Consider the following 18,806-nt stretch of genomic DNA (forward strand, 5'->3'; position numbering starts at 1 on the left):
AAATATCTTACTGTCTCAGCCCAAAACACCTCTGTGACAAAACTGAATAGAAGTATTTGTATTCATGGTATTATCACAGCTATTAACAGTAGAGGGAGCTTCAGTTATGCAAATTAGGATTGTGTTTGTGACAAGATGAACTTTTCACTCCACCTCTTTTAATGCTGCTTGTCATGGAACATTGGTCGTTGACTCGTTTCCAGCACGGTGAAATGTCCCTTGTAACCTCTGGAAACCAGTTTCCTGGCTCTCTGTCACAGACAGCCCTGCAAATAGAAATGTGTTCCAACTCCTACCCTCTCAAACCACTGCGATAAACAATTTATCTCCTCAGATAAATAATATCCCAAGATGGCAAAGGCAACTCTCACAGCACCCAGAATGAATTTATAGAGGATCAAAACTCCTTTCCTGATTTTAAACTAAAGGCAAGGCAATAGTATAAAGCTCATATCGGTATAAAAACAGAAGCAAAACGTTCAGGAGTTCACAGTCACTCACTCCATTTAATATCAATGGAGCAGCTCCAGACAGTACATCTTGATACTGTAACATCAGAGCCTGCAATCTTGGCTCTGTGGTCTGTGAGATAAGATTTTAAGATCAGACATCATGAAACTATATTGATCCCCTTGGGGAAATTAATAAAAAAGTATTAGAATTCAGTAGGAAAACGTGTTATATAGGATTCAGAGGAAAAGAATGGGAGACTTTTTATATAGGATATAAACTCATAATGGAAAATAACATCAGCAGTAAAACAACAAATACAAACACTGTGGAAAATGAAAACTGAGATTACTGAACTATGATTTAAGTGCTGATATCTGAATATTTTACAGATTGCCAAATTATAATATTCCCACAATAACTAGAACAATTTTGTAAAATCTTAAACTAAGTGAATGTACGCACATGGTCATGAAAATACAAGCTTGCTTTAGTATCTTCTGTAACTCGTTTTTGTACTGTAAATCCACAGGGAAGTTTTGCTAATGTAATGTTCATAACGAAGCATGTGTCATCTGCAATAATTAAGTGGCACCATGCCAAAATGTCATCTCAGAGAAATGTATGTCATTTCCATAGTTACGGCTGTACAGACTGTAAAGAATTATGTAGGCTAAGTCGAAAGGCTTAGAGCAGCATAATGCAGGGGGTTACTGCTCTAAAACAAACTTTATAAGTCCCTGGTGTGTGTCTGCATGTGCGTGTGTGTGTGAGAGAGTACTGTACAAACATGTATTTAAAAGTTTACTTGAAGCTAATATGAAGCTTCAGTCATCCAATATCTTTCAATGATACAGTCTTTTTAGTGCCAAATTCCTTTTTTGTTAGTCTTTCCATTGCAGCTGAAAAGGAAAATACTCCAAGACATTAAGAGGGAGACATTTTCAATAAAAAGTCTAACTGTGCCAGATATTTACTCCATTGACTAACTCAGACAGCTGAAGCCTCATATTATCTTCAGATAAACTTTTAAATACATTTTTTTACTCAAAACAAGGACTGTTTTTTCTCCTATCACTTACATCGTAAGTGCATTTGGAGGGCATCTATCTATCTATCTATCTATGGGCAACTGACTATTGTTTTAAGACATACTTGAAAAATTGTGAACCTATCCTTAAATGAATTATTACTCTAATATTCCCAAGAGAACTATTTTAGGGAGTTTTTACATTTCATATAACATTACACATACAGGCCTATAGCCTAACTGATGCTAAACTGCACATACTTTATATTAGTTGTCTGTTAGGCTCTATTTTCATAGTGTCAATATCAAATCTGTTCCTGAGTTTTCCTATGGGATACACCTGCGTCACCGGCTCCATTTCCACCAAATGCTCAGATTGTTCATTTCCTTATTGGGAATAAATAGGAGCTGGTTCTCCAATCGATATCTTTAATTGCTCCAGGATTGTATCAATACCTACCTACCTACCGGTTTTACTGCTCCATCACGAGCCACTGGCAACGGGTTGCCCGGGAAACGGCCGCATGGCAACAGGATCAGAGCCTGGGGGTTGTCTGCTTCTAGGTCTGCTCCCATTTTACATCGCATTTCCTCACTAGATGGTGTGCAAGCCACTGGAGAGTAGCTACACTTCCCCGCACAGTGGGCTCTACATCCAGCAAAACAAACCTGGGAAACTATACGGCGGAGCATTTCTTTACGGAGCTCCGAGGAGGAAAAAAAGTGTGGAAATAAAGCGTCACTCGCGTCCCCTCATTTTTTTTCTAGCTACCAACCGCTTATTTTGCAACAAGAAGACTTGGAGAAAAGCGACGACAATTTACAGCTGTGATGGACATAATGATTGCGGTGCAGGATGCTTGTGTCTCTGGTCAGTGGCTTACTGCGATAATTCTCAGCCTGTGCTGCTTTCTGCCGTCCTGTTTGCCCGCTGGACAAACTGTGGACTATTCCTCGGTTGAAAGTGTGGTTAGCAGACAAGGCGACACGGCTCTACTGAGGTAAAAAACAAAAAAAGAAAACACACGCTAACACAACTTCACTTTTCTCCCGCTCACACTCACTCTTTGTCGGGAGTTTTTCCAAAAGCTAAACACCCGACTGACACCTGGTTGTCGTTTTAAAGATGCACGTTAAGTACTTTTTAAAAGAAAGGGGGTTATCATATAGCGACTGCCATGAACACACAATGGGTCATTTTTTCCCTCCATCCCGTCCTTGTTTTCGCTTGACAGGGGGGCGGTCAGTGCAGCGGCCGATACAACAGGACGCTGCTGTTGCGACAAGTCGGGCTTGTTACTAACAGCAAAGTTTTCCAAGATACTTTCCCTTTCAGCACATCGGCTGACGGAGGAGATGTGTTATTTTAGGTAGTCTGTTAGGTTTCATAGCTCCTCATAGGTGGCACGATATCGCCTGAAAAATCCATATCAGCCACCACACACCGTCGCTTATGTAATTTTGGTGATATTATGTGCGTTGATTCCCCACAGTTTCAAATGCTGCGAGTGCTGTAAGGGGAGCTTATACGATACAAAACAGAGACTAACGTGCTGATTAGTTAGTGGTGCGATGTTAGCCAGTTTTGATGAGTGTAGCTATGTGATGTCGCAGTTTCAAAATGAGGCTCAAGAATGTTTGTGTGGTCGCCGCTGATCGGGAATCCAGTTATGGCAATGACGCGCAATCTCCCTCCATCCTCGCTCCATCACGTAGGCTACGATGCCAGCTGCACAGGTAGAAGCCCATTAAGAGCAAAATTAAATGGCATGGGTGTGGTTTGGACCGGTATGGTATAAGACTTTGTAACAGCAACATTATATTCTTTATTTGGGCTTATAAGCAAAGCCATGCTCAAAATAGTCACATAAAAATACCCTAGGCTACAGTTAAAATAAGAAGTGTCCTTTTCAAAAGATAATTTAACAGGCTCAAGTTTTAATATGCTACTCTGCTAATAGACTACTCTAGTTTTCTATAGGCCATTGTTTTTGAATCCTGGTTCTGGGGTACCCCTGCCCTGCATGTTTTTAGATGTTTCCCTCTTCCAGCACACCTGATTCAAATGATCAGCTCATCATCAAGCTCTGCAGAAGCCTGATGATGACTTGTTCATTTGAATGAGGTGTACTGGAGCAGGGAAACATCTAAAACATGCAGATCAGGGTTGCCCCAGGATCAAGATTGAAAAACACTGTTATAGGCTATAATTACAAAAGTGTCTTAATTTCAGTTTTCCTTCAACAACTCAAAACTGTCTGGTTTACACACAACACATGCAAAAAAAAAAAGATGCAAAATCTTAGGAGGGCTGTGATAATATCTTGTTCTAGCAATATCAAATATCCGCTTTGATGGCTCTCAGGAGAGGCTGTGGGGCAGGCCTGCCCCATTTCAATATGAATTCTGTGGATGTTGACTCTGAGAGATGCTGGGTGTGGACCTGAATACAGAGCAGCGGACTGTCGAAAGTTCCACTCAGCTTGGCTTGTAGTCATTGTCGTCTCATACTCGGTTATTGAAGAGCAGAATTGTTTATGTGGTGTGGGGTCGTCATAGATGGTGATACGGAGATGAGTGTCGTGTTATCTGCAGGCTTTAAATGTGTTGGTTCTCATCGCAGAATTACCTTGACAACCGCTAAGGGGTCTTCACTATTTTTACCATGTTCCCTTCATGCCTGAGGGCTGTCCCGTCAAAGAGACTTACACCTCCGACTGTCTCCTCGGAGAAGGTGTCTAATTCCCTGGTGTTAATCTGTGTTGGCTGTGATCAGTGGCAAAAGCTTTGCTTGAATCCTGATGGTTTATTGGACCAAATATTAACCCTGTGCTATGAATCAGCTCAATAAACAAGTAGCTTCCCACCACTCTCAGTAAATGCCAACCAGAAATCTAGGAATGGATAGAGAAAGCATTTTCAAGACGCTTTCATTGGTGGGCTCTTTTCTTTTCAGTCAATTAAAAGACATGATTCAGCAGTTGATGTAACCATTCATCTGGTCTTCTTTCACTCATGTGAATGCAGCCAATGTGAAGTTATCACTTTGCTGTGCTTGCACCTGTTGACCTAATAGAGATTGTAAACCTTCTAAACTGCTCTATATGCTTGTCTGGCTGGCATCTAATTGCAAAACATAATCGCCATCAGTGTGATGATAAAGGCCCACTTTGTCTTCTCACAGTCATTTTCTCAAACCACAAGAAACTGTGGCTCTGTCTTCTTTCCTTCATATTTTTTTCATTGGTCTTGAGAGCCAGGCATCAAAGAATTGACCATTTCTTTGAGGAACTCGGTGAAGAAAACAGTGCCTGTGTGTAGAGTTTCTCTATTGTCAAGACCCCAGACTATTAGAGGGCAATTTTGTGGTGCCCCAAAGCTGATTGCTGGCTAAAAAAATGCAAGCATTCTCAAATACTGACAAACCCAGAAGCATGCAATTAGTCACTGCCACTGGATTATGGAGTAGCTCCCGAGAGGGGCGTCTACTGTCACATGTTCATTTCCCCCACCTATTCAATTCTTAGCGCTGCATTACTGCTGGCCTGATTCATCTTGAACATTGGGTCCATATCAATTAAATGATTGGAGCCTCTTGAAGATGAGGGATGGTCCACATGTGTATCATCACCCTTTTAATCCTTTTTGATTACCTAAAAGCTCAGCCTCTAACAAAGGTCCTTGTGTTTGAAATGGGTTGTGCTGGTGCTCCCACAGCGTCTTACATGAGTGCATCCAAGTTATGCACATATGCTGCATTTATTAACATACTAGAAAGCCATGAGCTTCCATAGGGGGGCACATTGTTTAGAGGAGCCACACACCCCTTTCTTCCCCATCCCTTTTACGGGTTTCATGTCATTTGGATTCAGCAGAATAAACCCTGACTTTTCCCAGTAAATGAGTCATCTGGCTATGAATTTGAGGGGGACAGCCGGATGAGAAGACTGTTCCCTGTGCTGTCAGGAAACACACGGTATCAGTGGCAGCCTCTTCCACTTGGATAAGTAATCAGTAGCAAAGAGCTAGTGTCTGTAAATTTAGTCCGAGCAGACTGAAATCTTAAGAATAGGCTGCTACCATACAGTTGCAATTTGTGGTTCTGTAGTAAATCTATCTTTTCTCTGTCAGTCAGCTTTTGTATTTGTATTTTTTCAATGAAATATACAGTTCATGACAGCTAGAAAAAGGAACTAATTCATCATAAATAGCAACGAGGTTGTACACATCAAGAATAAGACAATGATCTTAGTATTTTCTTGTTATATAGTTTGACAGTTGGCCCTCAGCCACAAAATAAGGCCTGCACCACAGGCTTTACTCTCTGTAATGGTGCAAAATTGACCTGTCACTAGTTTGAAAGTCTGGTATTCATATAAATTTAAAATCATTGCCTCATGTCAAAAGCCTGTTTGATGAAAATCTTTTCTGGCTGTACATGATGGCACGGGAGCTGTGTTTTCTAGCCTTATTCAGGACAAAAACGGTGCCATGCGTCATTTTCCTTAACTGTGTCATTATTATGGCTCTGAAAGGTCTTGACATTTGCTATAAGCACTTGTGCACAGTGTTTCCCATTAATTACATAGACCGTGGCAGCCTGCCACAGTTTCACAATGAACCGAAAATATTTTTACACTTCTCATACTAACATAAAAGATGTCTAACGTTGTGTTTTGCGCCTTGCTTCAATGATATTAAAGCTTGTGGTGCTTGCAATTTTGTTGTCAGCTTTGTCTGAAGGTGAGTTGTTTATGTGAAATGATTCAGGCGTGTCTTCAGTCTGCTGCCAACATCGGAGCCCCACTGCAGCTGCTGCTACTACGTACAGGCATCATGGATGTATTATAAGAGCTGGATACCGGACCAAAAATGGTGCCCATTCAGTCCTATAGGAATTGCTCGCCTGGCGCATACGCCAAAAAAAGTTTCGAGCTTCCAGGTTTGCTTCCACGTTGTGTGGCCCACTGAATATGCGCAGTAGTGTTTCCCCCGCTGGCCTTGCCCGCGAGCTCCCGCTCTGCCTGTAGACTTTACATTGTGATGACGTCACAGATTTTTAAATCGCATTTCTCGGCTCAAGGAAAGTTTGGCAAACATAAAACCTCCATGGATCAAAAGCTCATAATAGAAAGAGTCATAATTGACGTTGTTTGCAGTTCGAGGGGTCCTGTCAACAGTTTTACAGGCATCTCTTTTACAATGGTGGTCTATGGGGAAAATCCTTTTTGGGCTGCAGGGATTTTTCGCTGCAATACCGTGAGTGGCCACTGGGAAAAATTGGCTGCAAGGCTGAGCGGCGATGCCCTATCCAGCTCTTATTATATATCCATGACAGGCATGTTTAGGGCTGGGCGATATGACCAAAATCTCATATCCGGATATAGGTCATTTCATATCCTGATATAGCACATTTTAATTCAATGATTAAATAGCTAGTTGGTCCGTCCCCTCCATCTTCCCCTGCTGGTGTAAAGCTGCCTCCGTGTGTGCTTTTACATAGCATGCAGGTGTTCTGGATTCAGAGGAGTGACGGAGATCAGACTGATCAGAGCTGTAAACTCTGCCAAACTCTGAGGGAGGACAAAGACGTTACTAGGACGAGGTGAGGACATTTCTCCTCGTTTGATAACTTTAAAAGACAAGTTAGACTTTTCTGTCGGCTTCCCGACTCACTTTAAAAAGAAGAGAGAGAAAGAGAGAGCAGCTGTGGTTAAGTGAGCTAGAGGGTGAATGAAGAGAGGGAGCGCTGGTAGTGAGAAAACTGGTGAATCAGATCAATAAAATGTTATTTTCTGATTGTTTCAGAACGGTTACGTTCTAAAGCACAAACACGCCCACACACCTCCACTCAACCCTGTGGCTGTAGCAGAGACTCACACACTGAGCTAAAATTAAAAGAGTGCACATAAATTTGGTAAATAACACAAATAAAGACAGTCTCGTCTGCGATTTGCTGTCATTTATAGTTGCCAACTCGCTGCTTCTCTGCTCTTTCTCACTGCTGCGGGGCTGAGCCCTCTGCGTGTGTGCAGCGCAGCAGAGGAGACAGACAGCGGTGGAGAGTTGATGACAGCTAAACTCATTATGTTACTGTGCCGTAAAAGCTTCGCGAGGCAAAAGCCAAGAAGAGTAATTTATCAATGTAATCCGCGCGAAGGATGGACAGACGCCAAACGACGTAAATATTACCGTAAAGAGTGGGATTTGCATCACAACGATATAAACGATAGAGCAAAATATGAAACGATAGACATTTTTCTCTCGTCACAAGAAATATATATCGTCATATTGCACAGCCCTAGGCATGCTAAGCTAACCATCACAGCTCTGAGTTAACACAAAGCTGCAACTTCAGTTCAGTCATATTGCACTGATAAGGAGAGGAATTACTGAAAGATAGAGCAACAAGTTTATCTCAGTGCTGGTGTTTCAAGTGTATTTCATTCAATCTGGGGGGAAAAAAATACAAATCAGTTCAATATTGTCTGTTTTCAAGCGTCGGTTTGCAACGCAGGACAGCATGACTGACTACAAACGTTAAAGTCTTGTGTTAAAGTCTTAATGTTATCTGAGAACAAAACTAGCTGTATTGGAAAAAAACATCTCATTTCTATTTCCGTGCTCCAGTGCTGAGTGCAGTGAAGTCAGCTGGACTAATTTTGAACCAGATGGCGGTGCAGCCTCCTCTGCCACCACCCAGTGTGGTTGGTTCTTCAGCCACTCGCGACGGCCACTGCCTGCGTATCCGGAGTGACTGACAGGCTTCGCCGCCTCTGAGCTGACAGCGTGTTCAGTGACACCTTGGAAGTCTCAGTAAATGCGATTCAACAGTCCTTTTTTAATTTTAGCTCAACTGATGTCTCTGAGTACAATGGCACAAAACATTAAACCTGCATTAACTGATGTTTTATTCTCCTGTGAAACAAGCAGAAACAAGTAATGAACACAACACAATGTCAGAAAATAGTCAAATGTGATGTCTGCAAATGTCACATTTTGTCAGAATCCAAATATAATCAGTTTACTATCATGTATGACACACAAAAACTCAAAATTATCATTTAAGAAGCTGCGACCAGCAAATTTTTCCTTAAAAAATGATTATTTGGTTATCAAAATAGTTATTGATTAATTTTCTGTCCATCAACTAATTAATGAATCATTGAGCACAAATTTTTTTGGCCACGTTTTCAGCAGTAACAAGTAGTAAACGCAACACAATGTCAGTAAATGGTTATAATAGTTGCTTATAATTTCTTAGAGCACATGTTGACGTCTTCAAATATCATATTTTGTTTGATCAACAGTCAAAAATCCAAATATATTCAGTTAACTATCATGTATGACACAAAAAAGTTTTAAATCCTCATATTTGAGAAGCTGCAAGTATTTGGTTATCAAAATAGTTGCTGATTGATTTTCTGTCAATCGACTAATCGATTAATCATTGCCGCTCAGATTTTTTGTCCTCCTGTTTTCAGCAGAAATAAGCGGTGAACACAAAACAATGTCCGAAAATAGTTACAATAGTTGGTTATTGCCATGTCATCACCATTCAGATCTATACATCCAATGTGTTTATGATTAAATTGTTTACTAGGGCATAAAATTGTTTACAAGAGCACAAATTTTCTAGCCTCTTCATTTTGCTCTCAAAGTGCACCAGATTGATGCATTTAACTTTAAAATGTACAACATTTTCTCCAGGGGTATTATGCCCCCAGAACCCCCCTAGAGCATCCAAGGTTTACCCACCACAGTCTCATAAAATCCTATGGAAAACACAGGACAACATCTGGTTTAAATGGCTTGGTGTCCTTTCTCCAGCACAGACAGTGATAAGAGTAGAGGAATATTAAGTAACTGTTCAAACTCCACAGGACACAATTAAAAGAAGGAATTGTTGACTGTCTCTTTAACACAGACCATAACCACGGTTGAAAAACACCCCTTCACTTTCTGCATTTCAGCACTTTTTTAATTAGGCCACAGCTAGTTCAGTTAAAAAAGTATAAGCAATGCTACTTCATCTCCAACGGCTTCGTTGGAGATACAAGCAGATATTGTGAGCTCTGAATACATCAGTTACCTGCCAAATATCTGCGGTTTCATACACTCATTTAGGGGAAAACCTGGTTTATCTCTTATGACACATCTGGGGGCACACCTGAGTCTGTCACTGTTAATTAAACGCCAAAATCCCCTTGCCTGCTTTCTGCACCACATGTTTAATGCGATCAGTGTTGCTGTCAGCACAATGTTGCTCTGTTTCACAGTCCTTATGCTCATCAGGGTCTCCACATCTCTGGGATCAAGTGTTAGGCAAGTAATTTGACCTCTTTTTTTGGCTTGTGAATAGACAATATCATGATGCAAAACAATGGGTGTGGGGGAGGGGATGTTTTTGGGGGAGGGGCTCCCAGCTGGAGCTATCCATGCTCAGATATTACCAACGGTGAGAAACTCATACTGTCATATGTCAAAAACCCTGATCTATCCTTTTAAACTGTAGAAAGCAGGCATTTTTCTAGCAGTATGGTCTATCTCCTATTGTTTAAGCTGGCTATACTACAGTATTCATTGCATTCATTACTCTGGCATCCATTTATAATAGACATTCTTTAGTCAGATGGAAATCAGCCAAGAAGGTGACATGCTAGAGCAATGACTAAGAAGCTTTTTATACATCTGCCTCCTATAAGACCTCCAGTTAACCTCCTTCCACGGTATCAACTTGAAACTCAGAGCCTGTCATGGCTCATCTTTAAAAGCAATATGAAAAATCCAAAATCCATGTATCCAATTTTGATATCAAGGCTATTTTTAATAAACCTGTGAAAGTGATACTTCATCTCCCAATGATGAGAAATGATCTCAAATATTTGTACCTTGTTGTTTCAAGTGATACATTGCCAATCGGTGTAGAAGGCTACACTGCTTATGAGATAAATCAGTTTACATTTGGATTCATCACTTGCCTTGGTTATCCAGTAAGATGCATATGTTGAAGTGCACTCATCTTTTTTTTTTAAACAGACACAGAAAACCCAAAATACTGTTGGAAGGTAAGGCAACCCACATCTTTCTGGCTTCCTACACAGCACATCCTTGGATGCCAAAGCTTTTTAGTTACATGCCATGATTTATAGCCTCGTATTGTTATCATGTAGCGAGGCTAACATATATATTAAAAGCCAAATTTGCCTTTGGTAAACCATTTCCAAATGGATTACATCTTGGGTCATCATTTGTCAGGGAAGTCAAATCATTTTACATTCTAAAAATTAAGTATTTATATTTCTAATATATTTCAATTAGCGTTAAAGTGATTGAGTGCCTTGGTGAATTACAGCCTAAATAGAAATGCTTTCTCAAGGTAAATCATTTGAAGAAAATAGATGCTATGCTAGGTTTTAAAGCATCTTACTAATATTCTTATAATCACTCCAATTATAGGGAATAGGGAAAATGATTTAGGGTGGAAAATGGAGCTTTTACCCGTTTCCAGCTGTGAGCATCCACATAATTGCAATAATTCTAGGAAATTCTCAAAGGAGTGTTTTTGTGTTGTGAGAAAGCTATAAGCCTCAAAATTAAACTTGACGGAGAGTGACTGCAGAGGCAATAACAGGTTATCTTTTGGGCAATTTCAAAGTTAAGTTACTTGAAACAGAATTTTTTGAAGAACATTCCTGCTGTGTTGGGGGATTTCTTCTTGTTTTTCACATCACTGAAAGGTTTGCTTGGACACATTTTGCAGTTTTAAACTGAGCATTAGACCATGATTTGTCCACTTGTTACTTACAGGTGTATTCATTACAAGAGTGTGAATGGTTTCATTCAGCTATTGTGAGGATTTACAGACTGCTTAAGCAGATACTCAACATGCACATTGATTTTCAATAGGTTTATCAGATGAATGCGGTTTCAGTGCATGTTCTCCTGATTCTACAGTATGTAGTGTTTTTTTTTCTGTATAGATTAAGTTCTCTCTTACAGCTATTCCAGAGTAAATTTCTTTTTTGTAAGCTCTTGTTGAACAGTGTACAGCCTTTTCTGCTCCAAATCATATGCCAATACCTCAAGTCTTTCATCACAGAGAGAGCTGAAACGATTCCTCGGAGCCCCTTCAATTAAAATCCTTAATTAATCAGTTTAGCATCTCCTTGTGTTTCATGATAATTAGTTGTGCTACTCTGACAACATTGCGTAATCTCAGCTGCGCCTCTTCAGTTGAGCCAAGTTATATACCAGAAAGTCTTCATGTCAGCAGGTTATAGACAAAACTCGCTGACATGAGAGTTTGAGGCCTGAGTGATGGTGAAGCTTTGAAAGAGAGAGTGCAGTCGTAGGGGTGGTACATTTTGCTTGGTATGCTGAGCATGTAAAAAACACCTCAACCTTTAGTAAGCTTCTGGGAAACATGAAATTTCTTTCATGGAAAGCTCTGCAGCAGGCATTATCATACATCCCTAAATTCGTCTGTGTTCGGTCCGATGTCAGAAGGTGAACAATGTCGTGCAACGACATGTTTGTTGAGCTAAATCTCCATATCTCACCAAGATAATCTGTTTCTGAATGTTTTAAGCCTATTTCCAATAAGTTTCATTAGCGCAGTACAAGTAAGAGAGAAGCATCATCATGGGAGATATTCCCTTAAGATAGAGTGGTGGATATCATTATCTTCAATGCAAGATCTGTATGTGTGAACATGGGTTCAGGCTGAAGGGACTACAGGTAAACATTACTTTGATCCTCTGGGAATAATAAATCAGAAGTGTTGACACATGGTTATCTTAGCGATGGCCTTCAGCGAATTAAGACAATCCAGAGGGATTTCAGCTGTTATAGAGCCTATTTTCTTGCCCTTTAATGAAATTCAACATTAGCCCAATGTCTTGAGTTTATACTAGTAGAGCTTTTTATAAGGAGAAAAATGTATTTTGTTCCACGGAGCCATGATTTCAGAGTAAAGCTGGTCGGCATGCTCTCTATTTCTTGCTGACCAAATACATGACCTCATTTCACCTTCGAACTAAAGCTTATAAAGCATAACTGTTAAAACTTTTCAAATTAAAGTAAGAGATGGGATGCTGTATTTTAATCGGATGCTTAAAGAGCAGAACATTTCTATCACTATTCTGGATGCTATAATTCCTCTGATTCCAAAAAATATCATTATCTCTTATGAGTCACACAAATTTCACCACTTTAACAGAGTCTCTGCTGTAGTGAATTACCTCCAAAGCGTTTTCAACTGTCAATCAAGAATAATATCCAAATTAAGAAAGAACTTTTGACTGTAATCTCTGTTTTAGCACTTCAGTTCACTCATATGTTCACGATGACTGGTCTCTCAAAATTGATTAGAAACTCCAGTAGCTAAAGGAGGTACGTATTGTCATAATTCATTTGGTTTTATGTTGGCATGGCTAAAGAATTTTAATTGGAGCCGCTCTGAGCAGGTTTGGTTTTTTATTTCCCTCTCTCTCTCTCTCTCTGTCATCTGCATAATGAGTGTGTGGATTTCAGACTGCTGTAAATGTTTGTTGGAGCTGAGTAATTGGAGAGCCTGCATTGGTAATTATTAGTAAATGGAGAAAGAAGCAGCGGAGCAAATCAATATCGCTGAAAATAGTGCTACCTTTTGTTTCCAGTGGGGTCAGGAGTTAAGGTAACAGAAGTGTCATGCTGCACAGAGATTAATAAAACCCTCATTTGTGAGAATGATTCATTAATATTGTCCAGACTTTAGGCGCTGTAAATGTAAGTTACTATGTAAGTCGGTGTAGTACTGGTAATACTGGAGCATATTTTACTGAAAAGCTTTTCATTGAATTTTGTGGTAGATGAAAGGCAGCCATGACAAATGCCCCTGTTGGATTCTTACTGTACGGCTTAATTGTAGATTCATGACAGTGTATTAATTTTTTGCTATTTTGCACATGGCAGAAATGGTTTGTTACTGTAGAGTAATCCGGTTAAACAGAACAAAATCTGGTGTTGCTCAAGTGGAATTTAAAACAGTGCCTTTAGCACTTGACTTATTATGGGAATACAGAACATTACCATCAGTCACAAAGGTTAGTGCTGTGTTATTGAAAAGGCCCCCGACCTCCGTTGTTTGATTGTTTGAACGGCATTGATTAGCAGTGATGTGTACTCTTTATCTGGTTTAACTAATCCTTCATTTACTCCTTTAATAGGTAAAAATTAATTTTGGACTCAACAGAGCACAAAGCTCCTGAAATAAAGGCAGAGGATTTAATCTAAACATGGAGGAAAGATTTTGACATTAATAGACTGTCAAGCTTTGTCCCGACCACACCACGACAGGGAGATTGACTCAATCTGTGCTAATGTTAAACCGCAAATTCAACTGATTTGTTAGACTGCCAGTCATTAGGATTCTAATTTTAGGTTTATGCTATTCATAATGAGACTTTGATATCTCCATGCTTCTCTGTCTCTGTCTTTAACTCTCTCTCTCTCTCTCTCTTTTTCTCTCTGCAACGCTCTGTTCCTTAATTGCAGGCAACCGAGGCACATGTGGACGTGATCAGTTACTACCTAGTAATAAATTAGCTGGCTGGTATTCTCTGCAAACACTCCAGAGTTTGTTATGTCTTTAGTATTTGTTCTGCTCATGTTAGCCTCGCCAAGTTCTGTTCTATGTGATATTCAACAGTCAACTCATTGTGGTTAATCAAAGTGTTCACGATAAATAAGTGACTGGGAAAAAAAACTTAACTGCAGCCCAGGCTCATATCATTTATCAAATGATTAATTATCCCATTTTAAGCAGAGGTTGGATGTTTTTCAGAAAACGTCATCAAAACATCTATTAAATTTATTTTTATTTATATGAAGACATAAAAGGTTCGTTTCTTCACTTTGCCTAAAGATTCTTCACACTATGAACAGTGGTACTGTTGCTTTTTCGCATTATCTTTTGGAACATGACAAAACACAACTGATAAAAGCTTTTCATGTAGAATATTTCTTTCAATAAAATTACTCTGGTTATCTTTTTAAGACAATTTTTTGGCATTTTTCCTTTACTACAGAGATGCAGGACAGGAAACATGCCAGCCAGAATCAAACTGGGGATATTGTATGCTATGTGTGGTAACGACTAGGCCACCAAGATGCCTCCTCTAGTTAATTTTTACAGTATAATATAATGAATGCAGAAAAAAATGACTGTAATCAGTCCATGATCAGGGTTTTCCTTGGATTTTTTTGAGACAAAGGTGGCAAAGGCTGGGCCTGCACCTTTAGAGTGTTGTGCACTTAAGTGAAAAAAATCATGGTTTCGTCATGACAGACGAAAGTGTCCACAGGGATTTATTTTTTATACCAAGATGGAACAAAAAGATGAAAAATAAAGGTTGTGAAAAATGATGGTGTTGATTTTATAGACCTGGGACAATATGCTTATGTCCCGATAGGATACTATCATGATACTTGGGTGCCAATTCGATTCAGAATCAATTTTTGAATCAAAACCGATTCTTGTTTGAATGAATAGAAAAGGGGGCACTGGTGTCCATAGTCCACTGAAATACAATATGAAACGTAACTGGCAGATAAGATAAATGGTCCCCAGCCTTTTTATTTTAAAAAACTTAACTGCATTAATTAATTTGAAAGCATCTTACAGTCTCCTGCCTGTATGAGAATAACAAACTGAGGGGGAGGTGGAGTGCTCCGCTGTGTTGTTATTAACGTCATGTCACCAGCAGTGGAGAGCAGCCTCTCTGCTATACTGTTAGCTCCAGGGAAAGCCATCACTGTCCCAGACACTGAGCGGGTGCAGGGCTTCTGAGGTAAAATAGACTGAGCATCGAGTTATTTTCTTCACCTCAGAGTTGGTTTAAGTTGTTAAGTGCTACAGTGTGTGTTGGTCAGCCGGTTTTGTTTGTTACTGCTGGAGTTCAACTGCTCCGCTAATGTCAGTCCCTGAGTGACGGCGTAGAAAGTTCACAATATAGGCTACTTCACGTTCATCTCACAAAGGTAATTATTTAGTCATTAAATCAAAACATGCTTGCAACCGCTCCCTTTTTTGAAGATGAATTACAAGATAACTCTAGTGTGTGTGCGCTGTAGACTGTCCAGGTGCTGCACTGCCCTCGCAATTGAGTTCTGCCAGCATCACATGCTGGACTTTTCAACAAAGGCGGCAACCAATAATACAAAGCCACCCTGCCATTGAGTTATATGGGCAGGGAAAACCCTGCATGACGTAGAGATGGGGTGGCTTTTGTGTTGGAGGTTTGATATCTTCCCTAAATACAGTTAGCACCTGTCTTGTGCACCTAATTAATCTTATCAGCTCACTTTGAGCAATATGCACAACCTACTTGAAAAAAAAATGTAGAAAAATATCTATTTATTGATGTACACCTATTTTCACACCGCAAGGAATTAGCAGTTGCTACTGTAATGTTGTTGAAGGCTACAGGAAGCTGAAGCTGCCTCACAATAAAACCCTGACAATGGTTGGCAGGTGGAACACTTTAATTGTTAAGCAGTAGCAGAATGTATTATCTTTGTTCGTTGTTATCTGGTTGACAGAAATAAACAATTGATTTCTTTAAAAGAGATTTAAGGTTTTTAAAACGTTTGTGCAACTAAGCTCCTATTTCTTTTGATACGATTCTAATATATTTTTTTATGTAGGTGTATGATGTTAATCCAGTTAATGTTTTTTTTCCTTTACAATGAATTTTCATATCTCCATCACCATTTGTGAGTTTTGACTGAACCATCCAACCTTGCAATAATGTAGTATTTATACTCGAAATGAATGGAAATTGTGCTTTTCATCAAGTACATTATTGACTGTGTCTGGTTATATTTCCTCAAGCCATTCATAGCTCTTTGGTGAGGAGCTGCTGTAGTCCACATAGTATTTTGTTAGCTAAAATGCCTTTATGTGTGTAGACACCCAAGCAGCAAATCAAGGCTTATGCCCTGTTTCTTTTTTTACAGAAAAAGCAAGTACATTGCTCTTCTATTGGTGTCTCAAACCCACAGAGTATTGGCTTGGCAGCTTCAGCAGCCAATGCTTATAATTCACAAGCTTTTTAATCACAAGGATAGCATTTTTCTCAGGAGATATTTTAACTATCCTCTTTAACTCTGTCAAACTTACATGCAAGCTTTACAGAACAACATGGAATTAACCTCAGAAAGGTTCTCTAGTGAAGTCTGGCTCTTTTTCTCATCCTTATCGTACCCAGTTAGCATTATGAAAAGGGGGATTACAGCTCCAAGCTAATTAGCATCCAGCCCTATGAACTACAAATGAAATGTTCGATAATTCAGAATGTGTAGCTACCATACCTCTGTCATGCTAAAATCTTCATGCATATTGCTAGATTTAACACAGACGCTGTTTCATCTTACTGTATTCTGTGTGACACAGTCAGGTGCCACAATAGAACTTCCCTGAGGCACGCAATCAGTTTCCAGCTTCCACAGTATATTCAGCATTCTCTAAAACCAGTTGCCAGTTGTGTTCAGTGGAAGTGTGTGGGCCATGTCTTTCTGCCGCAAACCTCAATCCAGGCACTGTCTTTGATTCCAACACAATGCCCCCGCTTACTTCCTCTCTGCACTGTGAGTGTCACTTTCATTTCAGAATATTCACCCTCCTTTTTTTTGCCAGTGCAGTAGCTAATGGGTAGTCTTTTCAAAGCCTGGAGAGGATAATCCTGTCATCTTCGTTTTCATGGCCACCTCAGGGGCAACCAAGAAGTTCAAAAGAAAAATCTGCAGTGCAGTGTTTGTGAGGTTCATTCTTGCTGTTGTGTTCCATATCTGCCATCACAGGCAGAACTACATGTGGAAACAGGTGCTGTGTTGAATGACTTCAATGGCATGTACTGGCTGACTTAAGGGGATATCTGAGCCAAGTACTTTATTGTGTTGTCTTAATGCTGATGCCAGTGTACCACAGCACAAAAATGCACGGGTGGGAGGTGGTTCTTGAAACCAGTTTTTCCATCAGAAATGTTAACATGTAAAACAACTGCCTCATAAAAAGCCATATTCTGCCTGACAGGCCAACGTGGCCATTCAGAGATTATTACGTTTACAGCCTCTGTGGCTGCCACTGATTTTTCAGATTTCCACTTTATATTATTGGTTGGGGTTTGTCTTTCCTGGGAACTAGATGACTCACCTTGAGTGAGCAACGGTGTTTGATTTGATTGTGAAGACTTCCACAGAAGAGTATCTTATGTATTCCTGTGATGAGGAAATATTTTCAGCTAGTGTCGTACGAATCATTGTAGTAAAAAACCGTAGAATCAAAATGAAGCAGAACCTCGCTCGCCCCACGTCATGACAAGAATAGTCATGTTGTTGACTGAGAGTAACATGAAGGTCTGAGACAAGGTGATATCTAGGTATTTTTTTATGAAACACAGAGAGTTGTTATATTCATATAATATTCATAATTTAGCATATGTGCCTTAATTATTACGATGCACAATAATCAGGGTTACAAGTTAAATGAGCCACAGTTTCACATGGACATAATGAATTATCAGGAAAAGTGAATCTGTAATGAACAAATGAAGTACAAGAATAGAAATTAATTTAATGATGCTGAAATAACACAAGTCAAAGAGACAATGTACAAGAGTTGCGAACAAAATGTGTGATTATCGTGGATAAATAGTGTATCATAACATCATATTAGAATTTAACAAATCACGTAACTAAAGAGTCTAAGAGCCCTTCAAAAGAAAAGAGCATTCTCTGAACAGTAAAGATCTAAATGCATGAGTGATGATGCCTATAGACTCAGTGTATCAGTTATCTTAATGGCATACATTTTGGCATGAATTCAGGGCAGTATTGCACACTGATTATTGCTGTCTTGGTGTGTAAGAGAGTATAGTGTTTCTCACCTAGACCCAGACACCCAACCATCAGCGGTGCCATCGTTGACACGGCACTGCAGATGGCTGTTTCCGTGTTTCGGTGCACATTGTTTTGTTTTATTTTGTTTGATAATCACAAAACATCTCATAGTCCTATAATTGCACATCTGTGATTTTAGATCTAACATTCCATGTTACATTATTGTAACTGTTTACGAGTTGTTTATGAGGCCTTGTTTATCATTTGCACATTCCTGGTCAATATTTTGTACATTTAATTTCATTCTGTATCATTTAAAATTTAAACCTGAAGCAGCTCTTCTCACTTATATTTTACATACTTTTTAAATTCATTTCTTTTCTTTTTTTTTTTTATTATTTAGGATTACTTAATTTTGAGTATATTTTGACTGTTGTGCAGCACG

The 18,806-nt window shown here is 39.5% G+C and overlaps 1 protein-coding gene across 6 annotated transcripts in view; it reads left to right on the top strand.

Annotated features, from left to right (window-relative positions):
- Positions 1-1,568: 1,568 nt before the first annotated feature.
- negr1 (neuronal growth regulator 1) overlaps positions 1,569-18,806 on the top strand; it is a 164,067-nt gene continuing 146,829 nt past the window's right edge. For 2 of the 6 annotated variants that reach the window (XM_042416845.1, XM_042416847.1), the window contains exon 1: positions 2,214-2,481. In XM_042416845.1, the coding sequence (XP_042272779.1) occupies positions 2,312-2,481 (170 nt within the window). In that variant the 5' untranslated portion in view covers positions 2,214-2,311. Of the gene's footprint in view, positions 2,482-18,806 lie in introns of all 6 variants that reach the window. The other 4 variants (XM_042416844.1, XM_042416846.1, XM_042416842.1 and 1 more) reach the window with 4 other exon arrangements.

Source organism: Thunnus maccoyii, chromosome 7, assembly GCF_910596095.1.
Source record: "Thunnus maccoyii chromosome 7, fThuMac1.1, whole genome shotgun sequence".
Lineage (NCBI taxonomy): Eukaryota > Metazoa > Chordata > Actinopteri > Scombriformes > Scombridae > Thunnus > Thunnus maccoyii.